The sequence below is a fragment of the Lepus europaeus genome, chromosome 7 (genome assembly GCF_033115175.1).
Source record: "Lepus europaeus isolate LE1 chromosome 7, mLepTim1.pri, whole genome shotgun sequence".
In the NCBI taxonomy this organism is placed as follows: Eukaryota; Metazoa; Chordata; class Mammalia; order Lagomorpha; family Leporidae; genus Lepus; species Lepus europaeus.
The window spans coordinates 78052374-78070090 of NC_084833.1; the positions used below are offsets into that span (position 1 = coordinate 78052374).

The 17717-nt window shown below is 34.6% G+C and overlaps 1 protein-coding gene across 3 annotated transcripts in view; it reads right to left on the minus strand.

Annotated features, from left to right (window-relative positions):
* The window catches only part of GRM5 (glutamate metabotropic receptor 5), a 553498-nt gene extending 543237 nt beyond the window's left edge, over window positions 1-10261 (minus strand). For all 3 annotated transcript variants that reach the window (XM_062198295.1, XM_062198294.1, XM_062198293.1), the window contains exon 1: window positions 9601-10261. In XM_062198295.1, the coding sequence (XP_062054279.1) occupies window positions 9601-10261 (661 nt within the window). The remainder of the gene's footprint in view (window positions 1-9600) is intronic.
* Between the last annotated feature and the right edge of the window lie 7456 nt (window positions 10262-17717).

The following is a 17717-nucleotide window of genomic DNA, read 5'->3' on the forward strand; positions in this document are numbered from 1 at the left end:
GAATATTAATGAGGATCTGCTTGGGTACTTGCTTTTTAGAAGGGTGTGACTCCAAAAGGCCAAGGAACTTTAATTCCAGAGTTGTCTTTGCAACACACTTTATGAATTTAAGGTCATGACTCCAGTATTGCTTATCCATTTCATAGAACTACTTTTATTTCTAAAAATGCTCTCTCATATCTTATCTTATTTTGTTTTATCAGTAGTACTTTACCTGAACTTCACATTCTCAGAAGACATTCAAGAAAAAAAGTTCCTAAACATTTGGTTAAATTGCTAAGTCTTTGTGAAATATTTATAAGTTTTCCAAAATTAGATTACATATGTCATACCCATTATGAATTCCAAAGAATTGTCTTTCATACATAAGGATACATCATTTAACAGTATGTCTCCTTGCTCTTAAAAATGCATACCATATTGTTTTCTCCTATTGGCATCCGAAGTGTAGAATGTAGAGTCTACAGTGGAGATGGGACTAGAAAAAACAAGGCACAAACTGTGCTTATCATCAGACCCCAAAAAGTTTTCATTGAGGTCAGCTTGTTGTCTTATGCCTCCTCCTTAATTTCTTTCCTTTTAACTGTAATTGTTCCACTGCTTGCGAACAGGAAAGATGTGACTTTCATAGATTAAAAAATAAATAAAAAAATAAAAAATAAATAAAAAAGATTTTCTCAGTGCTTGAAGCCACAATTACTCTAATGCAAAGGGAGGAAGTTTAGATTTGTTTCAAAATAGTTGGTCTTGGGTCCAAATCCTTGTTCTTCCACTAACTAGCTGCACTGTTGTAGACAAATCACTTTCTCTTTCCATATCAATTCTCTAAAGTGTAAAATGATCATCTTACTTGACTGTGATGTGGAATAAAAAACTAACAAATATTTAAAATATATAGTATAGTGCATTGATGTTTTAACTCATAATGTAATAGAACACATATAAAATTTAATTGTCAGTATTGGGATTTATAAAAAAAAAAAAAATCCAGCTCCCTCCTTCTTCAAATTAAGGTTTAAGTTCATTTTCCACAATCCTACCACCAAATAGTTGCTTCTTATGGACTTCTGAAAAAGGAGTGACAGAGAACTGATTCACTACCACCTAATAGAAGTAACAGTTCTGTTGAATCAAAAAATGCAAATTCTTAATGGAGCCATCAGTTTTTACTCTGGTATGTCACCTATTGGCTCTTTTTGCAATGCTCTTGGCCATACACAGTAAGCCTAGACCTATTCTTTCGGATTTTTACAAATACCTAAATTTATGAAATTTCTAAAGTAGGCAATTAGGATTCTACCATGTCTTGACTTCTCCCTACTAAAATTATGCTCTGAAGAAATTTTATTTTTTGTTTGTTATAGGTTTAATATATTTTGGTCACTCTCCTTTGAACAAGTCGTGTTTAATTGCATTTATTTATTTATTTATTTAACTTTTATTTAATAAATGTAAATTTTGAAAGTACAACTTTGGGATTATAGTTGCTTTTCCACCCATAACCTCCCTCCCACCCATAACCATCCCATCTCCCACTCCTTCTCCCATCCCATTCTTAATCAAGATTCATTTTCAATTATCTTTATATACAGAAGATCAACTTGGTATATACTAAGATTTCAACAGTTTGCACCCACACAGATACACAAAGTATAAAGTACTGTTTGAGTAGTAGTTTTACCGTTAATTTATATGATGTCTAAAATTTAATACAGCTCCCGTGTAGTCTGCAGTTACTTAAGCACAACAAGTCCTAAAAGATGAGTATTGGAAGGGAAAACCACCTTTTTGGCCCCTTTTCATGTGACAAATGACAGAAGTGAACATAACCTCCTCAGAATCACAGAGTGAAATTCTCTAGTTTTGATGTCAGTTATCCTCATTTTAGCAAAACAAATTCTTTTAATTTCAACCTTTCAAACTCCAAGTTATCATTAATGTAAAATTTTCATATATTGCATATCCATTCTCAAATTAATGGGAGGTTGAAGTAATTAATCCTAACCATACTTAGTAAATAGCCTAATATTAAAAGTAATTTTTCAAAAGTTCTAGTATGGGGCCAGTGTTGTTGCATAGTGAGTTAACTCACTGTCTGCAATACCAGCATCCAAAATGGGGTGCTGGTTCATGTCCCATCTGTTCCATGTCTGACCAGCTCTCTGCAAATGTACCTGGGAAAGTAGCAGAAGATGGCCCAAGTGCTTGAGCCCCTACACCCATGTGGGAGACCTGGATGAAGCTTCTTGCTCCTGGAGTCAGCTTGGCTCAGCCTTGATCATTGCAGCCATTTGGGGAGTGAATCAGCAGATGGAAGATCACGCTGTGTGTGGGGGGTGTGCATGTGTATCTTTGTCTCCCTCTCTTTTCTCCTTCTAAGTTTGCCTTTCAAATAAATAAATAAACCTAAGAAAAAACTTTAGATACTCAAAAAGAGATGAATAAAAATGAGGAGAGAGAGAAGGAAGAGAGGGAAGGAAGGAAGACGGAAGGAAGGAGGGAAGAGGAGAGGGACAATTTCTCACATAGTCCCTCTATGGTTTGTTTATCTCTATCTTATTTTCATTATGTGCCTCCTTTGCATTTGTTGAATAGAATTTGCTGTGTGGTGTGGAATATGTTTTTCCTCCTGTGTTTTGCATGTTACAAGCTTTACATTGGAGCATAAATACATCACAACATGACCTCCTATTTTCTGATTTTCCTCACTCAGAAGCAATCTGTTTCTCATGGTTGAATACTATAAACCTAGAAGCCAAGAAAGTCATGACTTGAAACTGAGTCACAAGACCAGCTATTTAGTAAAGAGTGTAACTGAACTTTCCAAATATTCAAACTCTAAAGCCCAGGCAATAATATAATCTCCTTGAGATCTGTAAAAAAGGAGACTAAGGGAAAACATACATGGGTGTAATCCTCACTCATAAAATAGGTAAATGCCAAATACCTGGCAGACAACCACACTCAGAGATGATCTTCATTTTCAAGGTAGATTCTGATTAGTTGGAACTATAAACTATCCACAGGATGTATCACCCAAAGCATTACCTAGGTGTTGGGAAAGCTTTGCCATGACATCCTCTGAAATCAGAGGCCCATCTAACTTAGTTATCCTGGGCATGCAATATTTGGGATAAGGAGAGGGAAATCTGGTATTTTCAGTAGCAGTTGGACAGCAATGGTGCCTGAGAATGTTATCTCAGGCATGAATCTCTTACAGGTGAGTGAGAATCCATGTCGGAAAACTGTCTAATGAAAAAGAAACCTGAAAATAGGGAAGAAAATCAGCTAGATAAGTCACTAGATTCCATTTTTCCCATGAGAGAGGCTATAATAGCTCTTTTAGAGGCAGTTTCTCAGACTCCATGTACAATTTTATCTTGGAGGGCAGAAAATAGGCAGGGTACCTTCCCTCTGAACATTCGTCCCACAGTTACCTGTGCTTCTCTCATCACTAACAATATTTCTGACAGTGATAGATGAATAAAAATGTTTGCTTCTTTTCTATTAGAATTTCCACATTTTCCTGACTATAACCTAATTAGTGAGAAACCTCCTTAAAGTCTCTGCATCTTCTGATTTTTATATAATATTATGCCAATGAAAACCAATAAAATTTCATAATCAATCCATAATTTCAGAAATACTGGGAATTTAATGTTTCCAGAATTTTATAGAGCAAGTAGAAACCTGAACTTCTGAAAATTCTCAATATGATCCAACCAAAAAGCACTTCCTCTATTTTACAGATCAACATCAGAGGGACGTGCTATTTCTTAAGGCTGGTCTTCACACAAACTGCTTATCTTTTGGTCTCTGCTACTTTTTCAGATAGTAGTGACAACTTTCAGCATATTCCTTAGAAAGATCTGTGCCACTGAGATAAAAGGGAAAGGAATAAAACAGTGCAACAGAGGGACAATAAGCACAATGGCAAAAAGAAATTGAGTAATAATCCCCAACAATGGTGTAGAAACCAACTCTGGACAGGAATTATTAGTTCCAACATTGTAACTAATTACATGACAATATTTCCAAATTACCTGACATTTCTATCTCTTTGTCTTGAAATCTATAATAAAGACATTAGATTTAGTACTCACTTAAGACCCTTTCAATGTCAACATTCTACACAATTAATGGTAGTTTGTGTGTATGAATTATCACCATGATCATCCCAAAATTCGTCTCAACTTTCAAGTACTCAACTCCTGGAGAAACAAAATGAAACCACTTAAAAACACTCGGTTGGTTCTGTAGTGACATCTATTAACTTTCCAAACTATATTGTTGTCTTAACACGATCACAATTAGTAGAAAAGATGAAATGTGAAAAATGTATTTCCACTTCCTAGAAGTTTAACTAAGCAAATAGACTATGAATCACCTGTAAGTCTTTAAACCAAAACTTGACAGTAATCACATTTTTAATAAGTAATTTATGGAAATCAACATTATAACCTAAAACTGTCATAGTGTTAGCATCTATGTGGTTTTCATATCACTTGTTGAATTCTTTATTTTGTGGAGGGTTAACCTTGAGATTTCAAAGTAAACTGAAAACGTATCATAGTAAAAATTAAAATAAGAAAAAAAGGAGGTATAAAATATCATTATGCTCCTAAAACTGTATATATGAAATACAGGAAATTTGTTTCCTTTATAAAAATTTTAAAAGTATAAGTGAATAAATAAATAAATAATTTATGTTTTCAGAGATGTTATCTTACCAATAAAACTTATTGGCACATCTTTCCTTTGAAGTGTTACTGATGTGCTTCTTGCTAGATCAAATTAGTATCTCTATGTCATTAGAAAGAAATAAGAAATTGAAGCACCAGTGGAAAGAGAAAAGGGAGGGGAGTGTGAACAGCATTTCACAATTAATCAAAAGAGGAATTTTGGCACTTCATTTTTATAAAGTAGCAAAACTGTGAAAAATATATCTGCTACTAATTCATATGTTATATATTCATAAATAGTAAGGTACATAGTTTTCTAATACAAATTTATCCATTCAGTAAATTGTTTTTGAGCACCTGCTACATACTAGCTACTGTGATAGCCCTTGGGATATACAACAGAATTTCAATGAGGGTCCCCAAAAATTGGGAAGTGGGAAAATATGTGGCTGTCTATACAAAACCCAGTGCAGTAATTAGTTTTCTCAATGAAACTGAGCTAGATCAAGGGCAAGAAAGGAATAATGGAATATATGCAAGTGTTCAACTATTTAAAACATGTAGGCTTTCCAGGAACTATCAAATCTCTAGCCACAGGATTTTGGGTGCAGTATTTAAATATTCCTTCTTGCCCACAGCATTTATTCTGTTTTATTTCACATTTACATCTAATGAATATTAATACATGTTAACAAATTTAATCTCTTTTGATTGTGAATTTTAAACATGGCATTAGTATCCCATTCAGGAGGAGGGGAGTTAGAGTCTAAAGTCAGTGGGATGGATATGCTTGCACTGGACTCTATCCTGAAGGCAATTTTTTATTGCTCAGAATAATGGTCAGCTGGATAATGTTTATGTTTCCAGCTGCTCTAATTTATAGAATTGTAATTAGCTGTAGGTCAGGCAGGCAATTGTGTTGATCGTCACTGAGTGCTCTCATGTGGTTGAGGTCAATGGTCCTAAATGACTGTATCTGGAATATCTGGGTGCTTTCCTCCTTCTCACAGTGATGATCACATTTCAAGTTGGACTAGGGAGGAAGCCCTCTCTTTAACCAAATTCTTTTGGCCAACGCAATTGTTAGGCTAGTGATGCATGAGAGTAGAAAGGAACTATCAAGATACAAAGTAAAGGATGTGGATACAAGGGAGCATCAATGGAAGTCATCAATGCAATCTGGCACACCCCTAAATAGGAAAACGCATCCATCCTGTGCTATAAATGGGCACATGTACCACAGTTCGCAAAAGCACTGAGAAAAAGGATGTCTTGAAGTTCCTTAAAGCACACAGAGTGCTAACTGGCGTGAAGTTTTTCTTCTGAGTCACCACATGTTCTTCTGCTCTATATAGCTGAAGCTCTAGTTTGGTCTACAGTTAAAAACAAAATGCTTTCTTTTATCCTCTTCTTTTGGTTTATACTGTGAATCTCTATGCTTAGACATTCTTGGCACAGTGTCTGTGCAATACAACAAGTTGAAGAAGGCTACAGAATCCATAATTCACAGGAAACAAATGTAAGAGATTAAAATTAAAGCTGAAACCTAGGTCTCCTTGTGCTCTCCTCTGGAATTCTGTGATAGCACACATTTTCTTGAGGGAACATCTTGCGATGGCTGCTAAGAGGACTATGTGACACAATTCTGTCAGATTTAAGTATAAATAAATGGACAATTGGATGGATAAAAGCTTTTTGAAAATAGGACCACACCTTTTCAGAGACCTTCCTGGCTCATACGAAAGCATTTGGAAATTTCCATCATTAAGAAAGAGAGAAGAATCACTATGCTACCAAATTTGTATATATGAAATGCATGAAGTCTGTATACCTTAAATAAAATCTTTTTAATAAAAAAATTAAAAAGTAAGAGAAACATCAACTGAGCAAAGGTAGATAATCGTAAGGATGTCAAACTAAATTATAAGGAACTGCAACTAATCAATTCAGGGCTAAAGAGAATTACCCCAACCCAGCCAAAGAAAGAGAGTAAAGAACCAACGTTATCATTACATAAAAGATCCAACTGGGCCATTTTTCAGGGCTGAACATAGAAGACGAGACACCACCTTGGAAAGCTTCCACAGTACACAGCAGAGCTACATCTTTTTTTTATTTAAGCACCTTTCTGATCCTAGGGGGAGTTTGCTTTGTGAAAACTCCAACCATGTCACAACTGTCCTGATAAAGTATAAGAAAACATCACAAAAATCCATTGTCTACATATTTCTATGAGATTGAAGAAAGATAAATACCTCTTCATTTAACCACATACAACAACAAGCCAAGGTGCATTTCTTTCAACCTCAGAATGATCAAAATACTTGACTTGGCATCATCCAAGTCCCATCGGAATAATTTGGCAATAAAATCCATTGTCTTATTTACTTTTCTCCTTGATAGAATGTTATCTTATGATTGCTACATTGCAGTACATAATTTCTGAATATGCTATATAATTTCAAATTCATGTGCACAAAAGTTACACTTAAAAAGTAAACATTTCAAATTATACCCTCTTTTATAACTACTTTGAATTTCTCCCAGGAGAAAATCTTCCCAATTTTATTCTTCTCTGAGAGCAATTTTTTGCATACTCAATCAAATAGCTTACATAAAAATCTACTTTCATATGAATATAATTCTACATATATAGAACTACATCTGTTTTTCACTTAAAATAATCTTAAAGATCTTTATTATTTTATTTCCTATAAAGGTCCTCTTTCATTTTAATAACCACCTAATCATAAATTGTATAACTGTATGATAATTTATTGTATTAGAATACCATATTACTATTGGGGTACATTTTTATGAAAATAACACTCTAAGTTAGTAAAAGTCAACAGTCAAGACTCTGAGTTTTTCTTGAAGCACAATCTTGCGTTTGCATCTCTATATAATGACCTACCTCTATTCTTTTGAGGATAGAAGAAAGTCCCTGATTAAACTTAAAATTTATTTGAGGCAAATCAAAGCACACTGTGATATTTGACCTTTTCAAACATATGTTTTAGTTTCTCACCTCCTCAAATTTCCTTATGCCCACCACAGCACATCATTCCTTTTTACTTTGTACCAATTGTCAGTATTGTTCCAGTTAAAATCCAACTGTCAAGTTCCATTTCCTTTTCTAGGATTTCCACCATGACACCCATAATCACAGAGCAAGTGATTTTTTTCTTCCATCAATATACTTTAGAGACATATTTGTAACTTCCTGTCATCTTGAATTATGCTTCTATAAATATCTGTGCATGCCTCATCTCCTTTGTGAAATTCCAAATCCATTAAGGGTTGTGACCAGACAGGGCTGGTCTCCACAGAGCCATCAGAGGACCTGGTATATATATTTGTCTTATCAATACGTTTTACATGAATATCTCCTCATGTTAAGATTCCATTGAATTCTTTTAAATTATAATAATACATTTAACTAAAAGTCTGTAGCTATGAGCTTTATTTCTGGCTCTGAAATTGGTACATATTATTAGGTACATACTGGATGAGTTAAAGTCTTAAAGATTTTGCATATTAATATTGGTATAATTTTTCTGGATTATCTATATCACTGGCTTGTTGACAGATCAAATAAAATAGTTATTTCATAAGGAAAATATCAGCATTGGAGTATATTCAAGGGAAAAAAATTGAAAGTTCTCCTAGTCCAAATACCTGTCTATTGATCAAATATTATATATATCAATATGTTTTTGAGTAAACTATCAGCTTAAACATGAAAATTTCTAGAAATAGAACAGTATCAATCCAAATAGAAGCCCACTATATTCATGTGCAGCTCAAATATTATTAATGACTCGAAATACAGTGTAATTTATAAAATGATGCTATTTGATAATCAAAATTTTACCATATCTGATTGATGATTCACTCCAAATCTCTGAAGTAGACTCATCCTGAACATTTCATTAATTTACCAATAATTTAACCTCTCATTTTATAGGACTTGGTTGTCTGATTCATAATGATATATTATTAGTTTTCAGAACTTTTTCTAATCTCAACTAATCTTCACAAAAATTTTGTTATTCATAAGATGTTTTTCATCTACAGTATTCTTTAGTGATTAATATGTAGTATATTATTATCCCAGAGCATAATATTACAAGTGAGTCTCATCACTGGGGTCATGCAAATTCTGTAAATCAAACAGAGCCAATCCTAACCAACCTGTCAAGAACTGGTAAATAATGCACTAAAAAGCATTTTGAAACACCATAAATAACAAAGGACTAATTATTATAAAATGTCAGACTTTTTTTCCTTCTTCTCTATTCATTGAGCATAGAGAACCAATAAATTATAAAGCAAATTTATGTTGAATTACTAAAAAATGCTCATGAATATGTTCTACACAATGATAAAATGGGTTCATTCTATTATCATTTCACACTTTGCTAAAAATTCTACTGAAAACTAGCTATAGGACTAAACTGTTTTTTAATCCTCTGTTAAAATATACCTGGAGTAGTGCGGGCTGTCTTACATCCTATATGTATTTATGTGTACTTCTCTTTATCAGAAATGGTAGACAGTAGGAGCAGTCATAAAATGTTAAAAATTCAAAGTGTCCAATGAGAATCCAGAAAATATAAAAGTCTCCGGTAACAAATAACAACAGGTATCACTATAGCACAAGTAGAAATAATATAAAACATAATGTTTAGAATTCCATTTCAACAAATAATGCTCAAAAAACCCTTCATATTAGTTTGAATCCATGCCTCTCTACATATCTACTATGTCTCCCTTCTTAGAGTACTGGCATATTGCAGATGACTCAAAATATCCAAAGTTGTCTGATACAGTATAACCTTCCACAACCTGAAAATGTTAAGTAGAAATCAATCGAGAGCATAATAAGATACTTTCAAAGGATATAAAGGAAACCTACCTTCTGTGTGCACAGCTGACACATATGTCCAGTTGTATCTCTTCACTATGTCCACCATGGCCCGTGCCTGTTGAGCATCAGAAGGCACAACCCTCATGAAGTACTTGAATAGAGTCTTGTCACTCAGATCCATGCTGGTTGCTGAGTAAGCAATCTGAGGTATGTTGAAAAGCTGGAGCAAGTTCTGGACCTGAATGGCCACAGAACTGGAGCCAGGGCCAATGACCCCTACTATAGGCTTCTTGGAGCGGAAAGAGGAGGAAGAGCCATCTACACACCGTACCAAGCCCTCTTCCTCTTCTGAAGAAATGAGGGAATCTCTTATGAATTCAATGCTCTGCTCTAGGGCCACAGCTGAATGCCAGCAGGAATCTCTTATTTCACAACCCAGTGTGATATTGGGCAAGAGTGTTGGGTCTGAGTTGATCCTTTCCAGGGTGTGCAGCATGGCTTCCACTCTCTGAATGCCATATTGTTCACGAACTGCTCCACACTTCCTCTCATGAACTTTGTCCACAGTAGGTTGGTGGTGGACAGAAAAGAGTGCTCCAATAATGATGTCACCTGGCATGTGAGCCACCACCCTCCTCTCACTGGACTGCGCACTCCCACGGACATCTTCTTTCAAAAGCAGGACTGACAGGATCAACAGAAGGACCATTTTAGGAAAAGAGTTCAAGCTAATGAAGAGAGCATGGTGGGGAAAAATTAGGAGAGTTCTGGCAGAATCAGTGTCCTATCTTAAATTTCAAACGAAGGAATCAGGCAGCAATTCAGACGTGTTCTCTAAAGGACCAACATGTCCCCAGGTGCCATTTAATTAAATGCATACATGAGATCATGATCTTCAAAACCTGAAAAAAAGGAAAAAAAAAACAGAATAAGTTTTTACAAATGTAACTAATTAGTTTAAGGGATGCTCTGATGGCCAACACTAGTGGAGAAAAAGAGAATTTCAATGAAGAAGATAACAAAGGAAAAAATCTAAAAAATCTTCCTGACTTTCCTTTGTGTGTCTCCTTAATGATGTGATGAAACAGCTAATACAGTCTCCTGACTCTGGCTTGCCTGGATTAGTATTTTTCATTTGTTCTATATAAAGCATGCAAAACCATATCTTATATTTAGCAGTCAGGGATGTGAAAGCAGCCTAAAAGCAAAAATATGCCATGTGCTTCAAGCTCTTGTAAGCATACCCCCAAAACACTGAACACTGGTGATCTCTGAGTGATGAGTCTGGGCAATTGTCTAACTTTCATTACGCATTGTTTCTTTCCAAATTTATTAATATATTAATCATGTGGTTACAAAAATAAAGTTACATAATTATAAAGATACCTATTCTCCAAATCCAATGTAAATCAAGTTTAATATCTTGCCAGTAATAAATACATATTGCATCTAATTATTATATATATGGTATAACAAAGGCAAATGAGGAGGGCTAGGCTAAATTAATTGTAAGGGAGAAGGAAGGTTGGAATATTACTAAGTAAAATATCCTCCAAATAGGTATCAAGGAGTACTAAAATGAGCATGAATATTTGGAGAATATAATACTCCAGTTCAAATCCCAGTTCTGCTATTAAGAAATATTAGTAAATTATTTAGTCTCACAGTACTGGATTTCCTCATCTGAAAAATGGGGACAATACTTGTGTTGTGTTAGGCTGTCCTTGTGGGAATCAACATATCAACCATGCAAAGGCTTTTTAAATTAAACAGTTATATTTATTCAAGGTATTATACTTTTTTGTTAATAAATGTCCAAGAGCATTCTCTGTCTAGGTGCTGAGGAAAGAAAATTCTCTGGCAATGCACTTGATCCTCCAGAGAGTCTTCAAAGTAATTACAGAGTCTTGTAATAAAACTCACAGTAATCAGTCCATTAGCCCTGATCCAGGAAAACGTTCTACAATGTTAAGGCTCAAAGGCCTGGAAGGATGAATGCTTTGGAACTATCCTTCTTAAATAGAAACTTACTATAGTGGTAAATACAGTATATATTCCCATTTAAATTCCTGGAAGAGAAAATTTATTCAGTTTCCTACAGGAAAATGTAGCATGATTTATAAAAGAGGACTGACAAATTGTGATTTTAATTAGATAAAAGGACTGTGTGAGAGACTTATTTTGTATGTTATCATCTCTGTCAGCCAAGAAACTCAAATTGTTTCAAAGTGACTAATTTCCCCAACACTACCTCTCAAATAGAGGTGATGTTTCTTCAGCAGTTTATGCAATTATCAGCATGCTGTATATTTCAACAAAGCTAAAAGAAAAAATTTTCAAATGTTTTCACCACAAAAAAATAATACTTGAGAAGACAAATATGATTGCCCTGATTTAAACATAGCACAATGTGTACATGTATTATAAAATCACATGATACTCCATATATATATATATATGTGTGTGCATTAAAATTTCTTTGTTAATTTAATTTTTATATATTACTTGAAAGGCACACATACACACACAAACAACGAAGGGGGGGGAGAGAGAATCAATCTTCCTTTCACTGGTTTACTCATAAAAACATGCAGTAGCCAGGGCTGTGCAAAGCCAAATAAATAAGTCAGGAACTCAACTGGATCTCCCACCCTGGTTGCTAAGACCCAAGTACTTGTGCCTTTGTCTACTGCTTCATAGGGTGCTAGAATTTGAATAGGAAGTGGAGCTGAAATTGAAACCCAGGCACTCTTTTATGAGCTTTTGGAGTACCAAGTAGCATTTTAACTATTGTGCCAATTACTTGTCCCTCAACTAAATTCTATTTTAAGAAGAATAGTAATAGTTATAAAAAATAAGAATTTCTGCAAAAATTCCAGTCTGGCCAGAAATAAATATAGTTCAAACTACACTTCAAGTCGCTCTAACTCTTACTTTTACTGTTTCTTTTTATTGATTAGTATGGCAGAAGAGAAAGTTTCTCTCTGTCAAGTGCCAAACACCACAATAAAAAAATCTTTTTTTTAAACTTTTATTTAGTAAATATAAATTTCCAAAGTACAGTTTATGGATTACAATGGCTTCCCCCGCCCCCGCCATAACGTCCCTCCCACTTGCACCCTTCCCACCTCCCACTCCCTCTCCCATTCCATTCACATCAAGATTCATTTTCAATTATCTTTATATACAGAAGATTGATTTAGTATATATTAAGTAAAGATTTCAACAGTTTTCACCCGCACAGAAACACAAAGTGTAAAATCTGTTTCAGTACTAGTTATAGCATTACTTCACATTGGACAACACATTAAGGACAGATCCTACATGAGGAGTAAGTACACAGTGACTCCTGTTGTTGACTTAACAATTTGACACTCTTGTTTATGGCGTCAGTCATCTCCTTAGGCTCTAGTCATGAGTTGCCAAGGCTATGGAAGCCTTTTGAGTTCACCAACTTTGATCTTATTCTGACAGGGTCATAGTCAACGTGGAAGTCCTCTCCTCCCTTCAGAGAAAGGTACCTCCTTCTTTGATGGCCCCGTTCTTTCCACTGGGATCTCAGTCACAGAGATCTTTCATTTAGTTTTTTTTTTTTTTTTCCAGAATGTCTTGGCTTTCCATGCCTAAAATACTCTCATGGGCTCTTAAGGGCTGATTCTGATGCCAAAGTGCTGTTTAGGACATCTGCCATTCTATGAGTCTGCTGTGTATCCTGCTTCCCATGTTGGATCGTTCTCTCCCTTTTTTGCTCAGAAAAACAAGGTATTTGATCATGTAGAGAAAAAAAATACTCTAGGCATAAAAGTTGGCACTCTCGGTAAAGGGGGAGGAAATAAACACCAATGCTAATTTTCTCATTGGGAAATCATGTATTCTCTCAAATCTCTCTCTCACTTTTCTTAGATCAAAAACCTGGGGAACAATACTTAGTCTTGCAGTCTTGTGAATTCTACTGCAGACAAACAGGACTCTGAAATGAAAGGAAGCACAACTTATCATTAAATCCACAATGTTGGGGAGCAAACCCAATAAGAAAATAGGAAACTGTTATGTAAGAGCACCAAATGATATGTGACGAGAAGTGACCCTTCAAACTAATGAAGCTGGAATTTCAATCCCAAACACTTTATTAGTTATTTTAGAAAAGCCATATACACTTGAGAAACAGTAAATGGAATCTTTGAAATATCTTCCTAATATATATGTTAAATTCATTATTTAACTCATTCATACAGATCTATTAACTGTCAAGTGGAGAGATTAAATTAACAAAGAAGTACAGTGATAACTATGACTATGATCTTTTATTGCTCCAGCTGTTTATTCTCATTTAACACATATTTGTGGCATGCCTGTGCAGTGACACTGTCCTTGGAATTGACCATGCAAGAGTAAACAAAGTATACAGGCTCACTATGGCTGTAGGCTTTACAGATTAGGACTCTAAAAGTGGCCTTAGTTGAAACTTGAAGAATGAAAAGAAAAAAGAAGCCAGTCATGTGAAAAATCTGGGTAGAACCTGAAGACTGGGAAGGAAGGTGATACAAGGTTGCAAAGATCAGAAAGGGCCACACATGGAGAATTTTGTCCACACTCCCACCCTCCTTCCTCCTTCCTTTCTTATTCTTCCTTTTAACTTTTACAATACATACTTTTAACATTGCATGAGAATGGCTTTTTGTAAGAGTTTTCAACAGAAAAGGGACACACTCTGAGGAATATCTTAATAAGAAGAACACAAGGCAGAATCTATGGCAACAATTAGAGAACACTGGGAGTAATTCAGATGAGAAAGATGAGAGTGGTTGAATTGGGGAGAGGGCTGTATTAAGAACTTGTAGGATTCTGAATTTATTACGCAGAGTTGGAAGGGTTTCTAGTTGGAGCTGATGTGGGATGTGAAGGGAAGAGTCAAGGAGGACGCTAAGGTATCTAACTTGAACAAAAGCAGAGTAGTTTCATATTGACTCAAGTGGAGAGCTCTGTGGAAACAAATTCAGTTTTTATATATCAAGTTTTGGGATTTGCTAGAAATTAAAGGAGAAATATTGAATAAGTAGCTAAATTTCTGGAGAAAGGTCTGAGTAGGAGATAAAGATGTGGCAGGTGTCAGCATACAGATGTCATTTTTGTGTAAGCCACCAAAGTATATAAAATGTCCTAGGAATTTGAAAGAGAAAAGAAACTAGTCCTAGAGAGTGCACTCCAGGGAATTCCAAAATCTAAATTGCTACAGTTAAGAAGAAACTAGCAAAGGAGTCCGAGTCATTTTGAAAGATTTATTTATTTATTTCAAAGGCAGACTGACAAGAGAAGGAGAGAGAAAGAGAAAGGTAAAGACAGACGTCATCCATCTGCTGAGCCAAATTCACTCCCTGTGTGGCCACAACAACCAGGGTTGGATCAGATCCAAACTAGGAGCCAAGAATTCTATCAGTGTCCCCCAGGTGGGTGACAAGGACTTAAGTACTTGAACCATCATCTACTGCCTTGCATTGGCAAAAAGCTGGACTGGAAGGCAGACATGAAACTCACTCCCTGACACTTAGATACTGAATGCAAATTTCCTAAGCAGCAGCTTAGCTCACAGCACCACAATGTCTCATCCCTAAATAATTTTTAACAGAAATTTTCTCTCATGAAGTATGTGGAGCTGTGTAATAAGATATGAATATTCATGTTATACTGAAAAGAAACAAAATGAAGCTATGAATTGATCTTCACAAGAAATTCTATGGGTAGCCAGGCATGCATACACAGACTGGAAACATGTATAATAGTAAATTTTTGTTATCCTCTTTGTGTTTTATGAATTTTTATATTTACTAGTACAATATATTTTTATATTTAATTTTGAGATTGAGGAATCTGCTTTCTTAGTATCTGTCTCATTTCTCCTGTGGTCTTATCTCTCTTTCACCTGCCTTTCTTGGCTATTTGCTCATATGGTTTTCCTCATCCTGGTTCTTATCCTTAATATGACCTTCTTCCAATGTTCTTTATGGCAGAGAAACCAGGAACGTTGGCTTGGAGTCAAAGACCTCAGTTTGAATCCTGGCGTTGCCATTTGTTTAATTTTTTCCCTTGGATGCAGCCTCTCTGATTTTATATCCTTTATTGATAACTGGCCTGTGAGTGATACCTACCTCGCAGAGTTTTAATGAGAATTGGATAATATTTAAATACAGTTCCTCTCTTCTTAAATCTTCCCAGATCCCTCACCATGTAATCTTTTCTCCATTCTCTGAGCCCATATGGCACTTTTTAATCAATATTTTGTTATAGTATTTTTAACAGTTTATATTACAGCTATTTAAACACATGTTTCTCTTTAACAGACTTCAAGTCTCTTAAGGGTTAAATCTATGCAATGCACAATACCTGGTATGATTCTTACACAAAACTAGATACTTAATAAATTCTGCTGAATACTCAAATAAATTAAATGAATTTCCTCGACTTGGCTTTCAATTCAACTACTTGAGCTTCCTGGATAATAACCCCCAATTCCGCCATAGAAAATTGCAAAGTGTATAATGAAGTGTCCTCTATCCAATGAGTGAGGGAACAAAGGACCTTTAAAAGACAAACAGAGGCTGACAAAGTTAGAGAAAAATCTTGACGGCATCGTAGAAGTGAAGAATATATTAGAGATGATCCTAGTTCATTGAGGTACATGGAAATTAATGATTTGTGGCCAGATTTGCGACCAAAATCCAACAAAATTTCATCACAAAATCAAGTTTTAATAACATTTTCCCACTTGATGCCCATATAATTTTGTAAGTACACAATGTTTTATAAGCATGTTTTAATTTAAATGTAATGTTATCATGAAATAATTCAGATATGTTTTCATTCTTCCCTACATAATGTATTGTAAATATCTATCTGCATTAACTTATTTTGATGATGAGGACAATAAATATACTGAGATTTACCTTTTTTAGGTTTTCTGTTTAGTGTTTCACATAAAATGTCATTTAATTGACAAACAAATTTTAAGGTAAATAATTTATGCACATTTTACAGATGAAGGGTGTGAGACTGTAGTAGAAACAAATGTTTTGGCCAAGATTCCAAAGTGATTGAGCAGATAAGCCAAAATTTGCACTTACACTATCTATTTCTTTCAAACAATTGCATTGTATTCAGTTATATGCATGTCCAACTTTTATTTAGTTATCATCTATTGTTAGATATTAAGATTGGTCATAGATTTTCTTACTGTCAGAATGTTGCAATTTGCTTGCTTTTGAATGCATTTCTATAGCACAGATATCTAAACACAGTATTGCTGTCCAGATGATTTTATAGCTTATAATCTATCAATTTAGATTTTAAAATGTTGAATCAATTTCACTCCAAGACTTCTTTTTTAACCTCATTAATTCTAGACACCACCCAATGTTCTATCCATAAGCAACTTCTCTCATTTCTTTTCAAGTTTATGAGTAGGGCAATTTATCCTTTGTAGTCACAACATGAAATGTATCCATTCTTTTAATATGGTTATGGTGGAAGTAAAGAGGAAATAAAAATGTTATAACACTTTATTTTCAATTCATGGAGCCTTTTTCTACTCTTGATCTCACATCCACATTAAAGAAAGTAGTATCTAATATCTAATATCTAATTTGCCCCCTATCATATATCAGGAAAGAGTCTCAAAAAATGTTACTTCTTCAGGTTATAGCACATAGGTGGTTGGGGTAATATATTTGAAGAATAAAAAGATAAAATGTTCAATGCTATAATTAATAGGGAAGAAATAACTCCCATGATGAAAAAATAGCCACTTTGTATGGCTCTACAATCTAACAATATACTTTTAATTAACTCAAGGCAGGCATATGTATGGGTAATTCAACACACATGGTATATTACTTCAAGGTCTTATTTTCAGAAGTGCCTTATTCAATATTTCTGGGTTCATAGCACAGTAACATTAATCATTTCCCAACTGTAGAAATCAATAGACATATATTTAATATGCAAAAAAAGAATTTTGTGTCAAATAGCTATACATTCTCTCATCTAAGAATATGAAAATCAGATACTGAAGGGTAGAATTTTCCATAAATGGCAAACTACATTATAATCAGATTCACTCTCACATTGTCTTTTATTTTTTAACAATCTTCTTAAACACTGACCATCTTTCT